Genomic DNA, 24,537 nt, shown 5'->3' with positions numbered 1-24,537 from the left:
GCAAATTTGCAAAAAAATGAAAATATTGTCATTTTTGCTTTATATTTTGCATTCAGAAGTATAGAGCGCAGGTCTGCTCAAGTACGATTTTAACATATGTTACACAATATATTAAAAAATGGTACTTGAGCAAGCCTGCGCACGATGTTTCCCAGTCGAAAACCGATCAGAAAACACCCATTTTTGCTACAAAACATCAATTTATAAAAATAAGGCAATCTTTATGATGTCATTTCTACATTATGACGTCACTGTGGTGTTAACCTTGTACACCCTTATTTTCAAGATGATTTTAACTATCTTCCACTTTATTTTTAAAGCTCTTTATAAAACTTTAATTTTGGGGGCAAAAAATGCATAAAACCGCACATAGTCCTTTATTTTTGTTTTGTTTTTTGTTAAACACTAGAACGCGAGTTTGATTTTACGCTAGTTTGTAGGGACTTTAGTATGTTTGGTCTCATTCAAAAGGAAATGTTTTGATAACCGAATGAAAATATAATAGGTATTTAGACCTGTAGCTGATGATTTTGACCATCACACATTCTCGCCATCACTTTAAGAACGAGCTCTATGTAACCATCGTTTCTGTATTCAAGGGATTCCTCTTCCTCTTCTTTAACTTCCGGTTCCGGCATCACTATGTCTGGCTCCGGGTCCTTATACAAATAAATATGAAATCAAATCTATACTTATGTTTTCACCACACAGGTAAATTCACATAAAATATGCATTTATATGACTGTACTTCAACTCTAATGGCGACCATCTCTGTTTCATGCTCTTGTGCCAACATCAAAGCTTGGTCCTCTTTTGTAACTGGAGGCGCAAACGACACTTCCTTTTTCAGGCCGTTTGTTGCAGAGTCCTTAACCTTCCCTTGCTTCCTTTGGACCTTTCGTTCTTTTGATACCTTGCGTTTCTTCTTTGATTTGGAATGCATTGTGTGCTTCTTTCTTGACTTTTCATAAAATATGATTGATATTTAGGTAGTTTACGTTTTTAACTTTTCTATTTAATGATTAGATATATCTAGGTCTATAAGACTTAGTATAGGATAAAAGAATAAATCAGTGCTGCTATATGCAACCTACCCATCCAGCTAATCTCTGCTGTCGTAATGCATCTTCATATCCTTGAATTTGCTAGGATACAAATAAACATTATTTCTTTTTATTCATTCTAGGTTTTCCATAACATAGCGCAAAATTACATACAAATTATGTTTTATTTAAAAACAGGGTTTTTTTTTTATAAATTATAAATCATTTTTATGACATTTCGCGAGTTTTCTTTTAGTGATAAATGATAAAAGCCTATTACCTTTAGGGCTAAAACTGAAACGGGAAAATCTTTACGTGTTTTGTGGCTAAATGCTTCAGATGATGTTTTTTTCTTTGCGTCCATCTGAGCTTGTAAGGATCGCCTATGAGGGATTTTGAAAAAAAAGTTTTGAAAACGCATATTACTTTCACTTGTCTATTATATTCCTAATGCGGTTCCATTAAACACGAAGTAGAAAAGAATATCAAAAATAAAAAAGACACGGAATTTGAACAAAATTTGTGAAACAGTGAGACTCAGTTTTGAAAAATGTAAATATTTTTCTTAAACTACAAGGTTTATATAAAAAATTTGTTTATTACGCATTTTCAAAAATCAAAACTCCAAGAAAATTGGTAGGTAGGTATGAATAACTATATAAGGATTTATTCATTTATATACAATATCAGTATTATTCTATTACTTACTTTTCTTTGATGGAATTAGTTGACAAAGCCATTCTATCCCGAACAGCCATAAAGAAAACTTCCTCTCTTGTTGACAGAAAGTATTCCAACATAGAATGCTGCATATAAACAATGACATCACTTACTTTCAATTTTCATTACTTTTCTTCATTCTCCATGCATATTCATACAATCATGTTTTTAAATAAACTTTCCAGGAAATGACTGGGGAATATTTAAAATTGACTTTTAAACTGAATTATAAACAAATTAGAAACTTTTGAAAAATAAATGAATGTTCTTTTACCTGCACTGAAGTGTTTGCATTAAAGAGCATGATGCAAAGGAAACCCAACACCTCTTTTGCAACGTCTTCGCACCTGGTAGCCAGGTGAGGCAGACATTTCTTCATCGCTCCCTTCTTGTCGTAAAGATTCTGTATACCAGCGATGTGTTTCAGTATCCTTCAAATGTGAAATAATTTACATGAAAATAACTTCAGTGGTACTTTACGAAATACAAAAGATTTTTTTGTATTATTTGGAACTAACTTTTTGACGGCTGGTTCTGTAGTTCTCGTGGCCCAGTCTTCCGGCATTTTGCGTTCTTCGTTGTGAACGATAGATCGGAGCACTTGTAAACACTTGATATTTAATTCGTCCATTTCTTGCATTGCCTTTTCTGTCATTCTTTTCTTGATACTCGATATGCTGCAAGTAAAATATGATTTTTCGTTTCATAAAACTACAGTCTTGTACATGTATATGTGAGCAGCTATATTTTTTTCAACTTTCATTTTACATTAAGGTTTTAATAAATATAAGTTTGTACTCATGTATGCTGAAATTTGTCTTTTTTATTAAACAAACAGTCCAGGAAATGGATAAAACGGAAAAATCGATTAATTTAAATTTTAAGTATCTATCTATGAAGAAAATAGAAAAAAAAACGATCGCGTAACTTCGGCAAAGTACATTATCTTGATTTGATATATGTCCAAAGTTAATCGTACTTTAATTGTTCGATTAAGATGCATGCGCCTTCGTAACGTTTTTCCGGTTTCTTTTCATTGTGGTTTACAAAGCGCTTCACCAAGCTCTGGAATTCTTCCCCGAGAGGGATTTCCTCATTTCCGCCCAGGTCAGTATATTCTAGTTATAAATGAATGTAAAATTCAAAACAACAAGCAATTGACAAACATCATCTTAACTTGACGACTGTACTTGTGAACATAAAAGCGAAAAAAATTCGATTTTACGTTAGGGTATACTAGTATTGAAGAAAAAAAAATACCAAAACAACAAATGGATTTTTAAGATTTTTCTCTGTAAACTTGCTCTTGTATTGTAAGAGAAATGTATGTATGCAATAAATACCTCTTGCACTTTTGATTTTTAACTGTGCGGTGACCGTGTTGTGACCAGCAAAGACAATCGCTGCGTTCTTGGCAAACGTTCTGAATTTCCCATTCATTTCAATTTCTTCGGCGTAGTATTCAATATTTCCCTAAAACATGAATAAAAGATTCACTATGGTATTACCAATTTATGTTTTGTATTAAAATCAACAAGGTATAATGAACTTATATTCAGGTAAAAAAACTATTTAATCGAAGAAAACAGATTAATGAATTTAAAAAAAGAAATCCGTTTACCCTTCTAACTGCACAGGAAGTGTCTTCTACTGTCACTCCGGAAGAAAATCGGTCCAACACGTGATCAACATTCTAAAATCATACAGTGCACGTCGTACTCAAAATGTTGGGTTTATTAACAAAATACATGTACAAAATTGTCTTTAAAATTACATGAAACTCCTCGTATTTATACGTGCATAAAATTATACACGGCTGGTTCGAACACTCTCACTACTTACTGAGTTTGGCATGTTCGATATCGGTACAATCACAGTCATGGCGTTCACTATGTTTTTCATATGGTTCGGTTTGTATAGCAACGGGCCCACTGTTTCGGAAAACATCTACAATGTATAAATACATGTAAATAGAAAAAAAATCACATGAAGGTAAACTTATTTAAAAGCATACTACTTTTCACACGTGCAATAAAACAAAAGATTTTGTCATCAATGCACCTTAATTACTAGCATTCCTATTTAGAACGTGTTACGTTCATCGACAGTAAACTCACAGTGACGGCTTTCGCTATGTGGTCAGTCTCGTCTATTTCATTCCCGTGAGCGGCCTGGTCCGGAAAGTAGAAGTCGTGGTAAAAGGCCTCCAGGAACGGAAGTACCGCCTCCAAGAAGTAGAGAACCGAGCCGTAGGCGGCCGACTCAAAGTCCGGGGCACTGGCCGCACCGCTAGAGAAGAAAAAGAAAGAAGTCAGAGGCATAGGTTTTTAAAAGACAACATTCTTGACAGGCAAATGAGATAACGTGTTTTGTGTCTATCATCTTAACGATTTTCGTGTAGAATTTCTAACAATTTTTTTTGGATGTTATTCATTTATTTCCGTGTATCAAAAATGTCTTACAAAAATGTGACTTTACTTTGTGCAATTACACATGTACGCACAGAAACATCTTTAGCTGAGTGGTGAAAAAGGTTTAACATAAAAGGTGATGTTTTTGGTTGCTCGGATTTCGCAGAGTGCACGTTTTTACCTTCGTTCTGGAGCTGTTTTAAGGTGGATCGCTATCTTATCCGGGTCTTCTTTAATACTGTCCGTCAGACGATTCATTTCAATGGACAGATTTGACATATAATCCCAAAGATCCCTAGTGATTAATAATAATTTACTATCAGTTATAATATACAATGGCATTTATTATACGCAGTATCTACATGTATTTCTACGCTCGTTTAAATCCATGTCATAAACCATTCATTTTTAACGATTTCTTTTTATTTTAAAGCGTTTTCGTGTATAGAATGAAAAGTGAAAGGTACACGTACAAGTATCAAACATTATTCGAAATATACATGTAATCATTCTCAGAAACTATTTGAACCTAAGTACGGCACAGAACCCCCCCCCCCCATTAATTTAGTATATTTAACACATCACAAAGGTCAATCAGCTGACTGAATGTATTTCGATTTCAATAGCAAGATCCATTTAACACATGTATTTCATTGTTTAAACAATAATTTTGAGAAAAAATTGTTTAATTCCTGCACAATTATTGTCCTCCGTTTTCCGGGCACATGTCTGTAAAATTACATACATTACTATTTTTGTTTTGCTTATGCTTTAATTAATTTTAGTTTTACAGTTTACAAATTAAAAGCCAAGAAACTTTATATCTTCCAAGAACAAATCTTATTTTAAATATATCTATAACGTTATTTCTCACTTTTTTCATTATTTTATTAATATTATTTGAGATAAAGATTATTGAAAATGCATGCATTTCAGACCACGCATTATCTAAATAATACTACATCTATAGGAATTGCAAATTTACATGTACATCTCATTTCATTTACACTGTATTTGATTCTTAGACATGTCCTGCAAAACAAAAATTCAAAGACAACAACCAAGCACTCATTGTCACCAAAAATCGTGAGAAAATAGCAGAATTCATTCATTTCAATCATTCCTCAAAACCTTTTTTTACTATAAACTGTCATGTACGGATCCATAAATTTTCCCAAGAAAACGAGGCGGGAAAGGGAGGATCAAGGGACAATTGTGTTTGGCATGGAGGTGAGGGCAGTTTCAAGGCTTATTTGTGGGAATTTTACTTTGTGAAATTATTATATTTGAATATTGTGGTTTAAAAATGGGGAAGGAGTTCTGTTTATCGTTCTAGACCCGCTCTTCCAGATCCGCGCATGCCAGCATAAAACTTATAATAGTCTCTCAAACTCTAGGTATGAAAAACTATGAAATTATATTTGCACATGCTTAATCGAAGTATTACAAGAAATATATTACATATTTATTATCATAAAAATTCAGATAAAGCTGGTCAATGAATATTTTACCGAACAATATCGATAAACCAATCTAGGAAAATTGCGCATTGCTATTCTAATCAAAATATCAATTAAGAGAAATAAGATTAATTTTACAACTAAGTAAATTTTACCACAATACATAAAGAAATCACAAAACATCATTTGAACCACTTTGACAATACGTTGAACAAAAAAACCTCGTGCGTTACCAACTAAGAGAGTAAGTAAATCCACGGGGCAGCGATTCTCTAGTAATAAAAGTAATATCAAATGACGTCATTTCATGTCAAATGGTTACCTTTTGCTATTTATAATAAATGTATAAAAGCACATGAAGAAGCGATAGTTGATAGGAAATATAGATATACAGATGCACTGTGCAAATTGGTCGTGGTAATAAGACATTGGGAATTGCTTTGTACTTTGATTTATAGTACAAAATGTTGAGTTTAGAGAAAACGAGAGAGAGAGAGAGAGAGAGAGAGAGAGAGAGAGAGAGAGCAGGGCTTTGCACATTAATAAAATGAAATAAACAATTGCTTTTAACTACATGTACATGTACGTGTGCATCTAAAACGTTATCATACAAATTACATTTAGGTAATTTAAGATTACATCAATTTAACAAATATAACACTCGGGGTAACATGAAGTATACCGGAAAACACTAGATGTAAAAACAGAAACCTACTCGTGGTGCGGCATTTCTCCGGCACTTGTTTCCACTCCGCTTGACCCGTTCTTGAGGTACACATGATGTAAGCAAGCAAGGAATGGTTTCTTATATACATTGTCTACATTGGGGTTATTTAAAACCCAAAGAAGATCATCCATCGGCAAAATAGTTTGACAAAGAGACTCGATGAACATGTTTTCACCCTATAGAAAAAAATGCATATGTACTTATACTAATTTACTGGCAACTGTTTTTGATGATTTCATGAACAATAAATTGTGAACCTTAGAAATTATTAGTAGAATATACGTGTGCATTATTTTCTCAATGTTTAAAAATATCATTTTGACCTCTGCGCAAAGGGAGAGCAACTCCAATAGACTCAAGTAATATCTTAAAGAGGAGAGACGGCGAGCGTTTGTCAAAATCTGTTCTCTAAAATAAAAACAAGATACATGTGTAAGTAAAACAATTAAAATGCTTTTTGATGCATTATAAGAGTATGTGCTAAAAGAAATTGCTAAAATAATTATGTACAAATATCTATATACACAGAATCCTGTTAACCAACTTCAATATTCGCAACATCTTTATTTCACGATTTATATGTACAGTATTTCGTAGCAACTAGTTTTTTTGCGAATTGACCTAAAATAAATTAAGCTGTGAAAGACTGAATTGGAGCAAAAAATGATAGAGACAAGCAAGTAATGCCTCAAACATTATGCGAAGTTTTCTTTCTCGCGCCAAAAAAAAAATAAAAATGAAAAATGGTTACATTGTAATTTAATTAAAAATATATATTTCAAAGTCTCTGAATTTACTGTGATAACGTTTTTGCATGCATAGTAATACGAACTTCTCTTCTAGCGGAAGATCCAACACGTAAGCAACTTTCTTGTAGTTTTGCATGATGTACTTCATCACGTAAGCCTGGTTTCTTTTCAGTGTTAAGTCAGTTCCGGTGACCTTGACAACCATGCCCAAAAGGTCAAGGAACTCTGGTGCACGGTCCTGCATTTCCGCCGCTCTGAATACGATCTTTTGAATCTGCCTGGGACTTATTTTTAGGCACGTGTTGGGGTTTCCCATGAATACCTTAAATCATAAAATTGTGATATCAAGTATATGTGAATGACATATACCGATATTTGAGTCCAATTTCTAGTTGAAATCTTCTTAAATATCAACATACCTCTTTGAGTGAAATCGCCAGATCGGATTCAACTATCCGCACATCCAGAAGAATATCGATTCTCTCAAACAAATGAAGCTGAACTCTTTCGTTTTCTCGAGAGAGCAACTTTAAAAGATGCAGCGTTTTCTTAAAGATGTCTTGCATTCCACCGTACTGGGTCTGGAATAGAAACAGATTTCATTTTAAACATTATTTAAGGAAGAATGTATATAATTTAATGATGATATATGATTTTAGAATACCTGTTAAAAAGAACTTACCAGTAATTTTGAGTCTATGTCTTGTGTCAAAATATCAAACAAAATATTCAGTAGCCCTATGTGGAAAAAGAAATAAAAAGAATTATACATAACTTTAAGGAGCTGAACACACATATTAAAGATAAGCCACTATTCATCATTGTTGATTAAGGCATTTTGATTTTCACGTAATATATATACACGTGTAACTATGTTTACCATTGCTGATGAGGATATTTTGATTCATTGGATGCGGTTCATCAGGGGTCATAGGCAGATGACAAAACCTTAAAGAAATATTGATTGAAAGCCAATATAATACGATATTACAATGCAATATGTCACATTTAAAAAAAAGACAAAATTATAGGACTTGTTGTTCCGCAAACTTTCCCTATGTCCAAGCCCTATGACGTTATAATTCCAAGAAAATAATTTCAACCGTAAAATGGTGACGTCTTATTATACATGTACGTCGCATCGAATTGCAAGTGCATTAAACACGTTTCTTACTCAGCTAGATCATCCAGAATGTCCCCCATTAGTTTAACCTGTTGCTCGTCCAGTTTCGCCCGGGCCAAGCGGCGAAGGATGGGCATGCTCTTCAGTACCTCGCGATGAACGCGGGCCGAGTCTTGGGTCAAAAGTATCTGCGATTTATGAAGTTTGACCTTATATCATTTGTGATTTGGAGGAGAATTATTTATCCAAACCGTGGAATTATTAAGATGTTACTAAGTTTGACGTAAGATTTTAAACTTATAGCAACTGTTTACGGAAACTTACCTGTGCTTTACTTGATAACTTGAACATATTGGTTTTCGATGAGTACAGTTTGTTCAGTATATTCAACGATTTCGTTATCATCTTGTTGTATTTGTAATTCGACAAATCCTGAAAGATTTATGTGATAAGAAAGCATTTGACTTGCATGTCAAAAGAAAACCATGATATTTTACAATATTTTATCTCACATGTAATGGAAACAGTCTAATATGTAAAAAAAATGATAATTTAAAAACAGCATATGTAATTCCAAGAGCGTGAAATTTGAGCCTGATCGAAACTACGATTACTGCTAACGTTGAATATTTTTAAAAAAAATCATGCAGCCTTGAAGAGAGTATACATGTAGGAATACTCACAATTAGGATTTTGGTAAGAAGTTCCAATTCAAATATCGCTGACTCATTAAACATGTTTCGGAGTTCCTTGTTGATTTTCCTTTGCGTTTTCATCGCTCTCCTATATAAACCAAAAACCAACAGCGTGTATGATATCATATTTGGCGCAATACAAAATCATAATACAAGAGATATTTCATTCCATTATAATTATCATACTGATCTTACTTAGATTGACTATGAGGATCAAAATCGTCAAACAGCATCGGTAGCAGAACCTCGGTTTTGTGCTCTTTGCAGCAGGTTTCCGAGACTTTGAACTTATTAACAAAGCTCTGGGAAGACGTGACCAAAATTGTATAAACTTTAAAAAGTTGAATGACTCAAAATCTTCAATTGAACTGATTCGTATAAAAATTATTAAATAAATACAAACCTGTAGGCGTGAATTTCTCTGATAGGTCAGCAAAAGATCCAACACTTCAAGTACTCTAGAATAAAATATTTAGTAATTTACAATAAATGATTAACCAACATTTCATAATCACCAACATGGTCTTGAAAAAATGATCCTTTGAACTGAGCACGCAACAAGAATGAAACCTATGAACGGAACATACTGGAACTTGGCATTGACGATCGCTTCCGTTTCCGGATTCTGTTCATATCGCTGTAGGACTTGGTATTTATAGACTTCCTTCTGCGCTTCCTTGGAATACCCTGGATTAGAATTTCAATTTTCAGACTGTTGTTTCAAGTTTTAAATGATTTCATAATTATTGTAAATGTTTTGTAATTTGTACCCTTGTCTTTGTCCTTCGGGTAGGGGTAGTCTTTTCGGCCGTCTAGAAGCTGTAGAAGAGGAGGAAGAAGGTTCTCTACATCCTCACTATCCAGGTAGTAGCCAAACTTGACAAGATGGTAGAGCAGTCGCACCACCTTAAATGTGTTATAAATGATTATCAATTTGGAATAATACGTTCATACGTAAATAAAACGTTACTTTTTTATGTTACATTTTTAGGGGGTTGCATGAGCTGACTGTGTGTGGTTCTAAACATTAATAAAATTAAGTTGGTATTTTGAAAATAAAATATATTATGCATCAATTCATAATCAGACTATCTGAAAAATGTAATAAAAACTGTATTGTGATAATGTTTAATTACCCAACCATGGACCTTAATTTGATACAAACCAGCTGTTCAATCAACACATTATATCAACCTGTTGTATCAACTTAATTATTATATCACACCTGTTCAATCAGCATATTATGACCAACTTCACTGGCGATCATGAATTTGTTGTCCAAAAGAAACTCGGCAATCCAGTCACGTAATACTGGGAAAATGGCTACCAGTTCTTTGACAACCTGTTAAATCATAGTTTTTTTTTTTTAAATTTAACAAATCTTTTACCTTTCGAGATGAAAAGAGATTGCATGAATAGATAATTAACACGTAAAAGATGGACCAGTAGAGTGTTGAAATTGTCGAATAACATAAGAAAACAAAATTAAAATTGCACTACTTGTAAAAAAAACCCCTGTAAAATATTCAAGAAAAAACAACTAACAAAATCTCCCTGGCTTTTTTCTTCGTCCTTTGATCCAACATATTCATAGACAAAGCAAATATTGGGATGATCCAGCACAGAGTAGTTGTTTCCAACGTCCACAAACAGACCTTTGGAAAAATCGGAGACATCAAACAAGTGTTGGTTAATGTAAAAAAACCGCAAAAATAAAATATAATAAAATACAATGAAAATGTAATACTTTAGTATACATGTACGCACTGGTTGTGAGATCGCAGTATTTCGCCCGAATTGCCTCTGGTAGAATATCGGACCTAAGGGACAAGAAAGCCTCTTCCCAGGTTAAGTAACGCAACTCTTTGGTGATCATGTTTATAGAATAGTCGTTCCTTCCCTTACAGAAAAATAAACGAAGCAATTGCAATGAATTAGTATAAAATCAAATATTATTATATTTACCACGCTTAGATACATCTTCAAGAGTGATACGTACGTAGCAAAGCGCTTTGTACAGGTTCAGTTGATGAATCAAGAAATCATGCTTGTCTTTGTCGTAACATTCACATTCCGACTGAAAATACACAAAATTCAATGCATTAAAGTTGTGAAATAAAGTCAACAATTTTTATGTAAAGAAATTATATATATCAATCTCACATTGACGAACTCGTGCAGTGCTGTCCACGACCGCCCGTGGTCTGTGGTGATGTACAGAATGTTGGGTTGTCGGTTTATGTCTTGACCACGCGCGGTTAAAAAAATCCCCTTGCCCTGAAACAAGTGCATATATGTATAGTTAGCAGGTATACTATTAATTCTGCGGCAATTTTAACATTAGAGCAAATCATCCAAAAGTACATGTCTCTCAATAATCTTCATTTAATCATTAAAAACCAAAAAAGGATATAATACATGTTCAACCAGTCTTCGGAAATATCATAAATAACAGGCCAAGTCAAGAAAGAGACTAGCTAAAGCTTCTTTTTTAGATTGGTCATAGCCTCTATTGTTCTTTAATCTGTACAGTCATGTATATTGTATGAACCTGTTCTACTTGCATCCACCGTTTGACGATATAGGACTGGTTGTTTGGGATAGCTATGTCATCGCAAACACAGAGGACGTGTAACAAATCCAGGAAACGATAGTTCTGTAATATAACATAAATATGAATATTAAATTCATAATCTAAACGCTAATTTTTCATTTCATATAATCATAATTGTTAAAAGCTTGTATTGTTATATAAATCATATATTAAGATTATGATGAGGCTATAAGGCTCTTCATTTGTTACAGTGTATCGGAAATCGATAGTAATTTATTGAAATTTCTCATAACCTGTGTTTTCTGAAGAAGACCAATAAACTCGTCGATTTGATCGTGGGTTATTCTGTCCACAATTTTCCTCTTGTCTCGGATCAACTCCACAATCATCTGAGCCACATTCAGTCCGATTCCACCCTGCATTTTATATAATGCCCATCATTTAACATAGTCATACAAATGTTTTTTTCATTAGGAATATCACGTTGCAGTAAATGTGAGCATGATACCGCACCTTTTGAGTGAACTGCGTTTGAAAGAATTCAATGTACTTGGCAAAGTAAAGGGCGTTCTTTCTGCTCTTTCCAATCATGTAAGTGTACAGTATTTCATAGGCTTCTTTGAACACTTGAATCAGGTTCATTTCATCAACAGCTCCATCCAAGGGACATTGAAGAATTTTCACTAGTAAATCTATAACCTGGAAGAAAATTGACAATACACTGAATAATACTCAGTTTAATTAAGTCTACATTTGTATATTTACTGATGTGCATGTAAGTAGTTTAGATGCAATTACAAGTTACTTACTCTTAGATTTCTCATTAACTTTTGTCTATTTTTACAAGGGACGTCTTTTATCACCATGAATTTTCGGAGGTCTGTCATTGCCTGTAAAAGAATGTTTTCGTTCATCGATTGCATGATACAAATTGTAGTTTAAAAAACAATATTGTCGTAATTAACAAAATGATCAAATGGTATGAAACAGCCATTTACCGTCAATACAATGTGAGTTTTCTTGGCATTCAGCACTATGTTGGCCTCTCTCTAAAAAGAAATACGACTATTGATAGGTGTACATACATCTAACTAATGAAAATATTTCAAGCCCAGAAAAAAACTCTAAGACTGTCTCTAAATGTTCTTCAGCGTTTACGTACATCTTTGACAAGGTTCAGAAGAAAAGGGACCATCCCAGCGACGTAGTTAAACTCATCCACCTGACACTTCTCAACTCTCTGAATGGTAAAAGCGTCGTCATACTGACTCTCTCCACTTGCCGCCACCTGAAAATCAAAGTCAACAAGAAATTGCAAGTAAATAATATATTATAGGTATATGTGAAATGAGGACCACTTTCTCTTTTTTACCTTTCTAACTTGAGCCGAGTCCCACATCAGCCCTTTCAAACTCTGGTCGGTACTTGCGTCCATGTCTCTAAACTTTTTTCGTATGTAGTCTTCGTCTGTATAAAAGGAATGAGGTCAAAGTGATGTGATGCAATTTATTCCACTTCAAATAATTACAATCCCTTTTAATTTTCTTTGTTAATAACTAAATTTTAACTATTAGTATCAAGAGTTCTACCTTTCAGCGCATGCAGCCAAAACCCGGAAAGCACGTGTTCGATTCGGCAGTAACTCTCAAAATTAATCTCATCCCTCTCCTGCAAAAAAAAAAAAAATGAAACTTTGATTTTACTGTAACAATCATCATTCATTAAATATTATCAAAATTAACATTTAACGGTCTTTGTAATCTGGTCCATGGTCCTTACGCTGAGCACTGAGTAGAGTCGGAACACCGTCCTCGGGTCTTCGTTGTCATCAGTGAGCGAGATCTCGGTAGTGCCGTCAATACACAGGTATTTCCTGGTGGTCATGTGTCTCAAGCGCACCTGTTGTTCCCATCTCAGGACATCGCCTTTATAAAGTGAAAAATACGTTCATTAAAATCTGCAAGTAATAATTCTGCAAATTTACTACCCTTTTTTTAAAAAAAAAAGGGGGGGGGGGTAAAGACTTTGATTTTGACGAAATTTTACCAAGCAGGCACGTATCCAACAATGAAAGGTGGGGTGGGTACTAAAAAGTCAATTTTTAAGCGGACTGACCCTAGCTTTCACTTACGTTAAGGCAGTGGAAAAAAGGGGTATTGAAGGTTGATGAATAGTTCTATTTAATTTAATAAGAGATAAAAAAAAAATCCCACATGTAACTTTATGTTCAGGATATATTTTCTGACTTCTGTCGAACTAAATATTATTAAAAAAATACCTAATTAGTCGATGATATAGAACTTGACAAAATTCTTTATAACTACATGTACATTAAAAACTTATGAATATTTTATTGATGTTGTATGATTGAAAATAATGCTGTTTTTTTTACTTCAACAACCAGCCACAGTTGATGTTCATATTACACAACGTGCCAAATAGCGGTTTTACGCAAAATGCCAAATAGCGGCTTACGCAACGTGCTAAATAGCGTTTTTAAAATAACACGAAATCTACCACGTGCTTTAAATGTACTTTAAAATGTTATCTCGCAAAGATGCACCAGAAAATGTAAATATCTGTTTTCAAACTATATGTATAATTGTATAAAAGCATGTATTTCACGGAATGCCAGAGTTTTAAACATGGACAGCAGTTAACATTGAATTTTCAGTGAAAGCATTAGAAATCGATTGTTGGTGTACCATTTAAGATGCTGTTTTCCGCTTCAATCTGCCAAAATGTGTTTCCCGATGTCGGGGGCGACAGAGTCCTGGGCTTGTGCTGGTCCATTACACGAATCCTAAAGTGCACTGGTAAAGATATGATAATCAAACTATAATAATTCACTCGTTCGTTATTTTAATTAGTCAAATCTTTCAATACATTGTAGAGATGTACATGTACCAAGGGGGTTATCATGATTTTTTGTTTTGTAATTCCCGTACAAATTTGGGTTCGTTACACGCGTCCATTAGTAATTAATTAGTACCATCCTCTGTGACTTCATCATCAAATAGTCCCTCGGCGACCATATATGCCTCCAGTTCTTTGTGGAACAATCTTACAACACTGCCTCCCTGTATGATACAGAGTATATCATTCAATTGCCACTTATCATGAACAAATACGCATGGACAAAAGAAAAAAAAACACCATCCCCACACACAAAATGGCCCTACCAATCTATTCTTTAACCTTTGTTCGTAAAAGATATGTTGCATGGTTTACTTTGCCTAATGCGAGATTATGGGACATAAAAGTATATAATTAAATTCATTGATAAACACCGCTTTGTTTTAGAGATTTCCGGATTTTTGTTATAAGAATTACCCGGACATATTGATCGTGTTCGGAAATTCCTTTGTGGTAGCGGACTAACGTGAATCCCGACCTTTCTACTCCGAGGTTAACTTCCGAGCTGAAATGAAGAATATTATGGCACATATCATTGGTTATGTAAATCTTTATAAAATCAATATCGTGTTTTCAAAAGGAAAATCACTTTATTTTTATGTATATATTCATAACTAAAACTTAATTCATAATACTCATTTACAACTTTATAAAATATTTATTACTACTTCATGAACCAATGGTTCAGTAAACAGGACATTGTTCAGAATAAAGTTGTATTTGGGTTTTTTTTTCGTTCTGTATTTGTTTTTTCAGTATTGTATTTGTGTAAGACTAATTCTCAATAGTAATTCTTGACTTCGAAACGTTAATTGCTTACCCAAAGGTACAGTGGTCAATTTGGAAAGGAGAGCTGGCGTGAAAGAAGTGTCCTGGAGATTTGATGCTCTCAAACACAATTTGATCATATATTTGAACCTATGAAATAATTATACAGAATCATATTTTCGTAGCATTAAGAACTTTGATCAACAATCATTCAGTTTTGCACTTGCAGATGCATGTAGAATTTATCTTGCTTGACATACCACTTCCCCCTCTGATTTCACTTTATACTGAGGCAGAATTCTGAATTGTGCGTTCTTGGCGTTGAATTCATTTAGCATCACCTTAAAAAAAAACATATATTACCTTGCAAACTCTTCGATTGATTACAGGAGAGTTGCAAAAATTTTCGAATTTACAACAAATAATTTTACATGAAAACTGTAACAAGGTCTTTGTATATTAAGCGCCAATGTTTTAAAGGTCATGTCCATCTTTTATACGTAGATAAAGCACATGAGAAGCAGGGGTGCAATTTGTTGTCGCCAATAAATTATGTCTACTCATAATTTGATTCGTTAACACAACATGGCTACGCGTCATTTGATTCGTTAACACAACACGCTTGTGTGAAGAGACCATTATATAATTTAGATTCGAAAGTACTGAAATCATGATTTCCGGGGATTGGATGTAATCACAATAGGAGTTTGAATTTAGATAAGTTTCAAAAAGTCCGGAAACAAAGATACATTTTTATTAGTCCTAAAATTAGAGCTACATTTTTTAGTATAAAAGGGATTTTTTTTTTGCCTTGAATAAAGTTGTAATTGATATATATCAAGTTTCAGCAGATCAAATACGTCTACTTTAAAAAAAAAGCCAATTACAAAATTAAATATTGATCCGTCGAAGCCGTCTTTTTGACAGCCAAATGACATATCCCAGCTGATATCTGGTCTGTGTTCAATGACATCATAAACAAGACTGTCTGCCTTACACTGGGGGTAATTCATTAGCTCAGTCTCAGTTGTCATGTCCCTATTGTTAGAATGGGACGGATCGGGGCCGCCGTGATAAAACACATGTCCATAATTGTTTTTTGCTGAATTCAACTAGGGGCTTATCTGATATCTCGAAGGACAATTAGACAAAATAGAAACTCGGAATGGTGTTTCATATCACTTTTTTAAATTTTTGTATTACAATGTAGTAGAGTTTTCTCAAACGAAATAAAAAAAGGTTTATAAATAATTGTTTAGTTGGTGGTATTGTATTTTCGAGTCAAAAGTATTTCTTTTATCTGATAGTGATGTTACACTTTTTAAAATAAATATCCAAATTAATTATTTAATGTTAATTTCGACAATTATAGTATTTTATTTCAGTGATGAGGCGACAATACCTGAGATCTGATTATCATGTTCATAAACGTTAAAAAATTTAAGAAAACTCTGTAATTACGAAGCACCAACGACAAATAGTCCTAAAATAGTTGTTATCAAATATACATGCAATTATTGTGTCCCATAAAATCTGACACAGTACAAATATTCGAATATTTACATATGGGGGAAAATTCCTTTATTTGTTAAATCCAAACCTACCATCATATTGTTCTTATCCTGTTGGCTTGTCTGAGAGGTACACATGTGTACATATTTGTTGGTGAAAACATGCTTGAGCTGAAATGCAAATTATGTAACTTAAATTTACCTTACTAGTATAGTTATTATACATATTAAAGCAATATGAGCTGCAATTTTCATGCTAATTTTTTTTCTCACAAAAATGTTATTTTCTACTAAAATGACCAAAAATATCATGGTCTATTAATTTTGGTTAGCCTTATTTTTGTGGGAAAAGCCGTTAAGAAGCTTTAATTGAAGTAAATTTGAATTATTGTCGTCCTGTACAAAAATTGAACTGCTATATATTCCTTAGAAGATAAATCTTTCTTCTGACAAAAATAAATGATTTTTTCAAATCTTATTTATCATAAAAGTTTAAGTTACATGCAGACTTAGCATACTAGCAGGTTTTTGCAGCGAAATAAAATTCTAAGAAATACAGCTCATATTGCTTTAAACACAGTTTTAATACAGTTTTGATACAGTTTTGATACATTTCAAATGAAAGACCGATTAAAACGCATGATACCAAAATCTGCCATGATTTGTGATTGGATTTGATTTTTATCCTCAAAGCTTTCTCTTTTACATTCCTTTTCCAAGGAAATATCAAGTATTTAGGACAATGAAATATTAAGTATGTAGGACAATGAAATATTTCATCTTTCCTGGTACAAGAAGTTTAAAATAATATTGAAAAAAACCAAAGAATTTTAATGTAGCACAAAATCATTCGTTAATCTTTGAGGATGTGTTTTATGTTGTAATGAATGAAATATTCCATCTTTCCTTGTACAAGAACTATAAATTATATGTTGTTATAATGAAATATTTCAGCTTTCCTAGTACAAGAACTTTAAAATAATACTAAATAAACCAAAGAATAGTATGCAATTCGTGTGATTCGAACCCTCAACACATTTGTTTGTGTAAATATATCGATGTTTACTAGTAGGCTATCTGTTTTGCGAATAATTTTGTTTTCCAATTTAGGCAAAATTGCAAGTAATTCTGAAGCATATCAAAGTGACAAGTGACAAATATCGTTATATATGTACTAAATCATTTACATGTAAAAGATACATACGATTTATAAAGTACACATTTACATGTCCTACATGTAATATACCCGAGTTTTTTTTAAAGTAAATGATACAACTTGTATTGTATTTTCTTCATGTTTTCACTTATTCGACAATACCTGTACGATTTCTCCGTAACGAACTCGTTTATTCATTTGACGCTTCTGTTCTGCTGCGTTATCTGCATTTTCCGCTTCAGCTGCATGCTGGGTAAACATATTTTAATTTTCATGATAACATAACTCAATAATGGAAAGATATACTAATGAGAATAACTTTGGTTCTTTTAATTTCAAATGACTTGAAAATTAAAGGATTTTTAAAAAAGTCCAGTTTAAACACCTTGGCTTGAGCCATAAGTATTTTGTCTTGCTCTTTGACACATGCTGTAAGATCCATTGTAGATGACGTCATTTCCGCATTTTGGGCGGCCATCAACTTCCGTAGCTTCTTGGTCAGCTTGTATCGGTTTTGAATGCATATTTCAAAAACTACAGCTGAAAAAAGAATGATACTAATGTCAATATGCTTTGCACGTATTTAGCTTTGCATCAACAATAAATATACAAAAACGTATAAATATTTACCTTGAGAATTAGGAATCTTTGTTGGCTTTTCTCGTTCTTGATTGATGTAGATATTCAGTCCATTGTGAACAGAGCTGTAAAAATCAACACAGATTTGTATACTTTTATATAAAGTTGCTGAAATTGAATGGTCATTTTTTTCTTAATTTTCTGCAGCTTTATCGTCAACAATGTTTTAAGAATTACGACTCCACCCCCCCCCCCCCAAAAAAAAAAAAAAACAAAACAAAACAAAAAAACAACAAACCCCATGCGTTAAATTTCAACCTTAGATATATTAATGAAAACAAAATCAAAATTTTTATCATCATCATCATCATCTCTTGGCCACTTCAACTTCATATACATTGCAATTGAATACGGAAAACAATCAGATTTAAAGGAGATATACATTTAATTTGGGGTTTAATACTGGACATTATTACAAAAGACAACTAGATAATACTTGGTTCGACCGACACCGCAAATGGGTTGAGGTTTAGTGTTTTATATAGTTGTATCGTTCCAAAGCTCTCGAGCTCCGACCTTAAGATTTAAAATCGGTAAATTTGCGCACTGTTAAAAACCCCACTAAGTCCTTTACGTTTTTTTTTTCATATGAGCAGTGTTACTAAGAACAGTAATTTGCAATCTACACGTTGCAGGGTGTAATTTGAAATTCATATAAATTAGATAATATTTGGCCAGCATTTGTAAATTGTAGATCGCATCAGATGTAAAATTGTTGAAAAAATTTGGGAGAAAAAGGTGCATTTCTTAATTTATGATATCACGAAATTGCATCACATTTCTTTGGATTAATTGTGAACCGGATAAGAGAGCAGGCAAATTTCGTTTTAAAAATATATTCATTTATCAAACACAGACTCCATATATAGTTGCATGAATTGATCAAAAGAATACTCTAAGGATAAACAACTCATCAAGCAAAATATTCTTTAAATATTGAGAAGATTTGAGAAAATAGGATCCGTACAATAGCTGTTGTGAGAACCTTTAGAAATCGACTTGAACTTTTTATTTTTAAAATGGAAGTCATTTGGAGCACCCTTTATAAATTTGTTATGATTTTTATTCACAATACTCAATTTGTCAAAATCATATGAATAATTGAGTGAAAATTTCCATCATATACATTTATTAAAATTCATTTTTTTAAAAATAAATTTTATCAAAAGTTACTCAAAGAGTAAATGGTATCAGATATTCTTGGACACCCTGTACACACAATGACATGTACAGTTTATTATGGTGTTAGTGTCATAAAAAGTGGTTACATGTATAAACCACACCTAAGATTCTAACAGGGTTTCCACACTCATATAGTAAGACGGTCGATAACCCTAGTACTTTAATTGTTAACAGGATGTCCTATAAAACTCCAACCTTTGCAGTACCATGCGCATGAGACTTTTGAATTCACTGTGGTATACTTAGACTAAAGTTCATTTGTCGCTATATTTCGTTGACGCATGTAGCTTTATAGTTTGCATCGACATATACCTTCTCTATGCATCTTGTCATTTGTGAGTTTAACAGCAAAGGAAGAGTCTTAATCATCTCCCAAAATGATTAAAGGGGCCTTTAGTAATTTCATTAATCGATAAGCTGATTGAATAAAATCTATCTTTAGTGAACTTTAATAATCAAAACTATTTTTTGTTCAAGTGTAAAACAACCGCTGGTACATCTTCTGCATTTTATGATGGTATATTATGATATCGAGAATTTCTTTTATACTAATCCGTGTCTAACAACATACTCTGATAACCATTTTACTTCTAATATTCAAATCTGTTTTAAAGCAAAACAATAAGATTCAACGTATACTGTGGTTTCATCAATATTCGTTGAACACCAATTTTCGTGGATTTCGTTGTTAAGCTGATCCACGAAATTAAATGTTCATTGAATTTCAATTTCAACTAACATTTTGTATTAATAGGATCATTGGCCACGAAATTACGTATCCTTGAAATTGTGGTTTTCAGAAAATCCACGAAAATTGATACGCACGAAAATTAATGAAACCACAGTACTCCATGATCTACACTACACCTTAATTCGATAACATTCGAAACTGATTTACTTGGTTTTGTATTAAAGAAATGATTCCATTGAGGAGCTACCATATCGACAGAGCAATAAACGATTGGCCTACGTACATAAAAACAATAACTTAATAAGCATTGTACGGAGGATAAGTCAGTTCTCTGGGAATTACTCCATAAAAAACCGTATCAATATGTAATGGTATTGCACCATGTAATTACAGAGAAGTAAGAGGGATAATGAATGTTTATTACCAGGTATGCCTTTTCATTACACCTTCTTATGTTTTGTATTGTCTAAGAACTCTATAACCTCTTGTTTGGATAAAATGTACGTAAATCCTGTACCCATAAAGGGGACATGGCATGAAACACTCACATTTAGTAGCTTGTTTTCTAATTTACTGCACAATTCATACTTTTTTGCCCCTCCCAATTCCTTAATTAAATTTATTCTACAGACAAAATAAATAGAATTTATTTCGTTTCTTATCGGTTTCTCAAAGTACATTTATGCACAATGAAGTCCGTTTTTACAGTTCAAGTACTTCATATTTGTACAAAGTCATACAATATCTTTTGTCAAGATCAAGTTTTTTCTTTTTATTTAATGTTTATTATTGATTTTCCTTACTCTAACTTGTTTGTGCGTTTGCTTTCTGTAGTAAAAAAGACCTTCCATTCGATGAATTGAAGATTCGGAGGCAGAAATGATAATGTATCATTTGTATGATTGTATGAACAGATTCGCTTTTTTTTTTTAAATAAAAGATGGTACACCACGCGGTACATGTACAATTGTAACACATGTTACAATACGCATTTAAACGGCATGGATGAAATCCTGGTCAAGGCACCACAAACAGAAAACGTTAACAAGTTGATTGTGTTGCAACAACATCCCATACCATCGATAAATAGCTAGTACAGTTAAATTTATATCGTTATTACCAATCAATTTTTACATTCTGCTGTGTTTTTTAATTAAATTATGTGACCTCTCTAATACGTTCTTTGTTATCGGTTTAGAAATATATCTCAAACATGTTGTTAAAATACCATGTTTTACAATCATTCAACAATTAAGTTGATTCTATTGTTAAATGCTGAATTTCAAGCGTTTACTTAATGTTCATGGATTATACTTTCAAGGCTAATTTCAACAGCATATAGGATTACCAGTTTAAAATGGTTTTAGGAAACAGTTGTTGTTGCTGGTACTAATTTACTCCCTGCGTGATCTGCAATTTATACCGTTTTATTTATCAAAATAATTGATTTCATCTATAAGGGAATGTAAATAACGCGCGTTATTCAATTTGTATGCTCACCTGACGGATGTTATTGACACGATGACGTCAAAAATAAATCATTCAGTGCTATTAGATTGTCCTTTCTATTACAAACACGTAAATCAGAGTTTCAACTGAAGGACCAAATGAATTATTATTATACCTCGGATCTGTTAAAGCATATAAAATTAGACATAAAAGGTCTGTTGCATATTTTTTATTATACATGGCATTTTATAAGTTAAAAAAAAAGAAAATTCTTTGAATTTCTTTTAATAATAAGTATGTGTATATCACTACTATATGGGAGTATTGTACTCACCTGGACTGCAGACTGTAGACATAGCCCTCTGTCTCCACCGAGTACAGGGCTATAGAGTCCCCTATACAGAGGTAGTCCCCCGCCGTAGTGCTACTGAGTAGCGCCATCATATAGAGCGAGGTCAGACCGATTTCTAAGAAAGTTTATACTATTATCCTTAGATGTCAAGATTTAGTAAAAACATATTAAAATAATACAGAAAATGTAAAACTGAAATACAATGAATAAGCATGAAGAATATTTGTTAATACAGAAACGTTATATTTTAACTATGACATTAATTTTCTTTATCAGTATACATTACATTATTGAAAGCATATAGCAATATAACCACTTTTCAGGGTTTTTTTCTGAATTACAAAGAAAAAAAAAGGGATAGGACAATTTCCTTTCAATTATCTAAACCATGCTACATTCTGCGTCAGTGGTCAATTTTGAAAAGGAGGGACCAGGAAAAAAAATTCCGATAAACGTCTTTATCTTTGAGGCCAAGATGAACAAATATATCATTTCATGTCAGATTGATGGGTCTGATATCAGAAAAAGACAGAAAGTTTCATTTTGTCTTAAATAATAAAGTGATATATGGTTAGTATCACAGTGTCTTCGAGATACTAGAGACGCTTCTAGTAGAAATATTGTCGGGGATATAACTCAACGTAGCCTACTTGTTTTTTTCTGTGACACTAATGTCATATAATTAATGTTCGAATTGACATCTTTATTCTGAAATGGAAATGATATCGTTGTATGTCATATTATAACGTCCAGGATAGAATATACAATGAATTAGCTTTTGAACTGAGATACTTCATACTGTTTGATTTACAATTAGCCTTTTTACAGTTTCTTTTATCCTTCCAAAAATCTAGTCAATATCAATTTTCTTCTTTAATCTTTACTATGTTCTTTTACGCGGTTTTTTGAATGAGCAAACTCCCATTTGTTCTACAAATGTTCTTCTTCGTTTAGTGTATATATGTAAACATAATTATATTTATTTCTCATTATGTATATTTTTAAAATATAATTTTTTACACGTAAGTGTTGTAGCTATACTTTTAATAGTTTTATTCGGAAAAGCAGTTCACCCACATAGGGATAACAGTGGAAAATATTTTAACACTATATTTCTACATGTATCAAAGAAAATAAATTACTGTTACCCCAAAAAAGGGAAACATATTTGCTAAAAAGTTGAAATGATTCCAAACTTTTGGTATGGATGTTCACAGGTAATCAGGAATGAAAAATAAAGGAAAATTAATAAAATTAGTGTTGTACTGTTAATATTTTATTTATATATAAACTTGAATACTAGTCTTCTTTTGCTCGTAAAATTTGTTTTCGTCATAAAAAATATTTCAAAAAGAATTACAAATATCAGTTATATATACAACCATATTTATACTTACGTTATTAATTCATATCAAAGGTATATCCAATTTGTACATTCAAATCATTTCACTTCGAAGGAATCATTGCAAAACAAAAAACATCGACCGAACAGTCAGTCTTGTGGCTTGCAGGGAGAAAACACTGCAAATACCGATGGAGGTCCATATAACTCGAAATAAAGTGATGGTTAAACAGCCCTAGTAAAGAAATCAAACGGGCGGATTGAAGAGCGAAATCGCTTGAGAGCAGCTAGACAATAGCAGCAGGCACGCCCGGGGTGAACGATTCATCATCTATTACAATATTAGCTGACTCTATGATGTGCTGGTATCCTAGCTAGGTCCTGTGGCGTAACACACAGAGGGGGCAGTATTCGCCAGTCGCTATATACAGCTGTACACTGAAATAGAAGATCGGCATGGAATCCCACCGTGGGGAATTGGGCCCTCGTATAGTTGGAATACTCACGGAATTTGTCAATACATCCGATGTGTTTGCCGAAATGCGGTGGCTAATTTTATAATTAAATTACAGGGCTTTCTAATAACGTATTTATTGCTGCCAGGGAAGTTTTGGCCACATGGCAATAGAGACATAGTCCAAAGTAGAAAGAGATCGGCTGTAATACATACTCTCATAAGTCTACGATTTTACTACTAACAATGTATTTGATAATGTTACAATCAAGTGATTGCTTTTTGGCGTTCATTTATTTTTGAAAACTTTTTTGGTTTTATTCCTATTTACTGTGTTACAACAATCAGACAGTATTAGAGCGCAGAATATTTGTGCGGAGCACTATATTTGGCCTAATTTGGCGGTTAAAATTCAATGAAAGAAGATAAAATCACCCCATATAAACTGCATTTTTGGAGAATTACTATAACTTTTCATATTTTGGTAATCCTCCGAACTACCGTTTATTTGTTTTAAAATAGTCAAATTTTACATTAAGTAAGATTATCCACATGTGTCCATTTTTGGACACTTGGTAAATGGACGCAATATATC

At 32.8% G+C, this 24,537-nt stretch overlaps 1 protein-coding gene across 1 annotated transcript in view; it reads right to left on the bottom strand.

Annotated features, from left to right (window-relative positions):
* LOC128189489 (inositol 1,4,5-trisphosphate receptor type 2-like) overlaps positions 1-24,094 on the bottom strand; it is a 36,543-nt gene extending 12,449 nt beyond the window's left edge. The window contains exons 1-51 of the mRNA XM_052861118.1: positions 23,544-24,094; positions 22,129-22,261; positions 18,464-18,537; positions 18,219-18,373; positions 17,996-18,082; positions 16,771-16,848; positions 15,427-15,507; positions 15,219-15,316; positions 14,816-14,903; positions 14,475-14,562; positions 14,188-14,295; positions 13,262-13,407; positions 13,072-13,150; positions 12,855-12,949; positions 12,645-12,770; positions 12,481-12,531; positions 12,292-12,372; positions 11,996-12,181; positions 11,776-11,898; positions 11,480-11,584; positions 11,092-11,205; positions 10,928-11,005; positions 10,696-10,828; positions 10,474-10,583; positions 10,154-10,270; positions 9,699-9,834; positions 9,516-9,615; positions 9,332-9,386; positions 9,124-9,230; positions 8,917-9,016; positions 8,558-8,665; positions 8,285-8,421; positions 7,991-8,058; positions 7,793-7,848; positions 7,530-7,691; positions 7,194-7,432; positions 6,685-6,769; positions 6,350-6,537; positions 4,356-4,469; positions 3,881-4,052; positions 3,606-3,710; positions 3,385-3,456; positions 3,107-3,236; positions 2,743-2,881; positions 2,282-2,440; positions 2,038-2,194; positions 1,752-1,849; positions 1,324-1,426; positions 1,095-1,145; positions 749-961; positions 516-659 (exon numbers count right to left, since the gene is read on the bottom strand). Coding sequence (XP_052717078.1) covers positions 516-659; positions 749-961; positions 1,095-1,145; positions 1,324-1,426; positions 1,752-1,849; positions 2,038-2,194; positions 2,282-2,440; positions 2,743-2,881; positions 3,107-3,236; positions 3,385-3,456; positions 3,606-3,710; positions 3,881-4,052; positions 4,356-4,469; positions 6,350-6,537; positions 6,685-6,769; positions 7,194-7,432; positions 7,530-7,691; positions 7,793-7,848; positions 7,991-8,058; positions 8,285-8,421; positions 8,558-8,665; positions 8,917-9,016; positions 9,124-9,230; positions 9,332-9,386; positions 9,516-9,615; positions 9,699-9,834; positions 10,154-10,270; positions 10,474-10,583; positions 10,696-10,828; positions 10,928-11,005; positions 11,092-11,205; positions 11,480-11,584; positions 11,776-11,898; positions 11,996-12,181; positions 12,292-12,372; positions 12,481-12,531; positions 12,645-12,770; positions 12,855-12,949; positions 13,072-13,150; positions 13,262-13,407; positions 14,188-14,295; positions 14,475-14,562; positions 14,816-14,903; positions 15,219-15,316; positions 15,427-15,507; positions 16,771-16,848; positions 17,996-18,082; positions 18,219-18,373; positions 18,464-18,537; positions 22,129-22,238 — 5,709 coding nt within the window. The 5' untranslated portion in view covers positions 22,239-22,261; positions 23,544-24,094. The remainder of the gene's footprint in view (positions 1-515; positions 660-748; positions 962-1,094; positions 1,146-1,323; positions 1,427-1,751; positions 1,850-2,037; positions 2,195-2,281; positions 2,441-2,742; positions 2,882-3,106; positions 3,237-3,384; positions 3,457-3,605; positions 3,711-3,880; positions 4,053-4,355; positions 4,470-6,349; positions 6,538-6,684; positions 6,770-7,193; positions 7,433-7,529; positions 7,692-7,792; positions 7,849-7,990; positions 8,059-8,284; positions 8,422-8,557; positions 8,666-8,916; positions 9,017-9,123; positions 9,231-9,331; positions 9,387-9,515; positions 9,616-9,698; positions 9,835-10,153; positions 10,271-10,473; positions 10,584-10,695; positions 10,829-10,927; positions 11,006-11,091; positions 11,206-11,479; positions 11,585-11,775; positions 11,899-11,995; positions 12,182-12,291; positions 12,373-12,480; positions 12,532-12,644; positions 12,771-12,854; positions 12,950-13,071; positions 13,151-13,261; positions 13,408-14,187; positions 14,296-14,474; positions 14,563-14,815; positions 14,904-15,218; positions 15,317-15,426; positions 15,508-16,770; positions 16,849-17,995; positions 18,083-18,218; positions 18,374-18,463; positions 18,538-22,128; positions 22,262-23,543) is intronic.
* Between the last annotated feature and the right edge of the window lie 443 nt (positions 24,095-24,537).

Source organism: Crassostrea angulata, chromosome 6, assembly GCF_025612915.1.
Source record: "Crassostrea angulata isolate pt1a10 chromosome 6, ASM2561291v2, whole genome shotgun sequence".
NCBI lineage: Eukaryota > Metazoa > Mollusca > Bivalvia > Ostreida > Ostreidae > Magallana > Magallana angulata.
The sequence above is the reverse complement of the archived record's forward strand: the minus strand, read 5'-3'. Positions and strand labels throughout refer to the sequence as shown.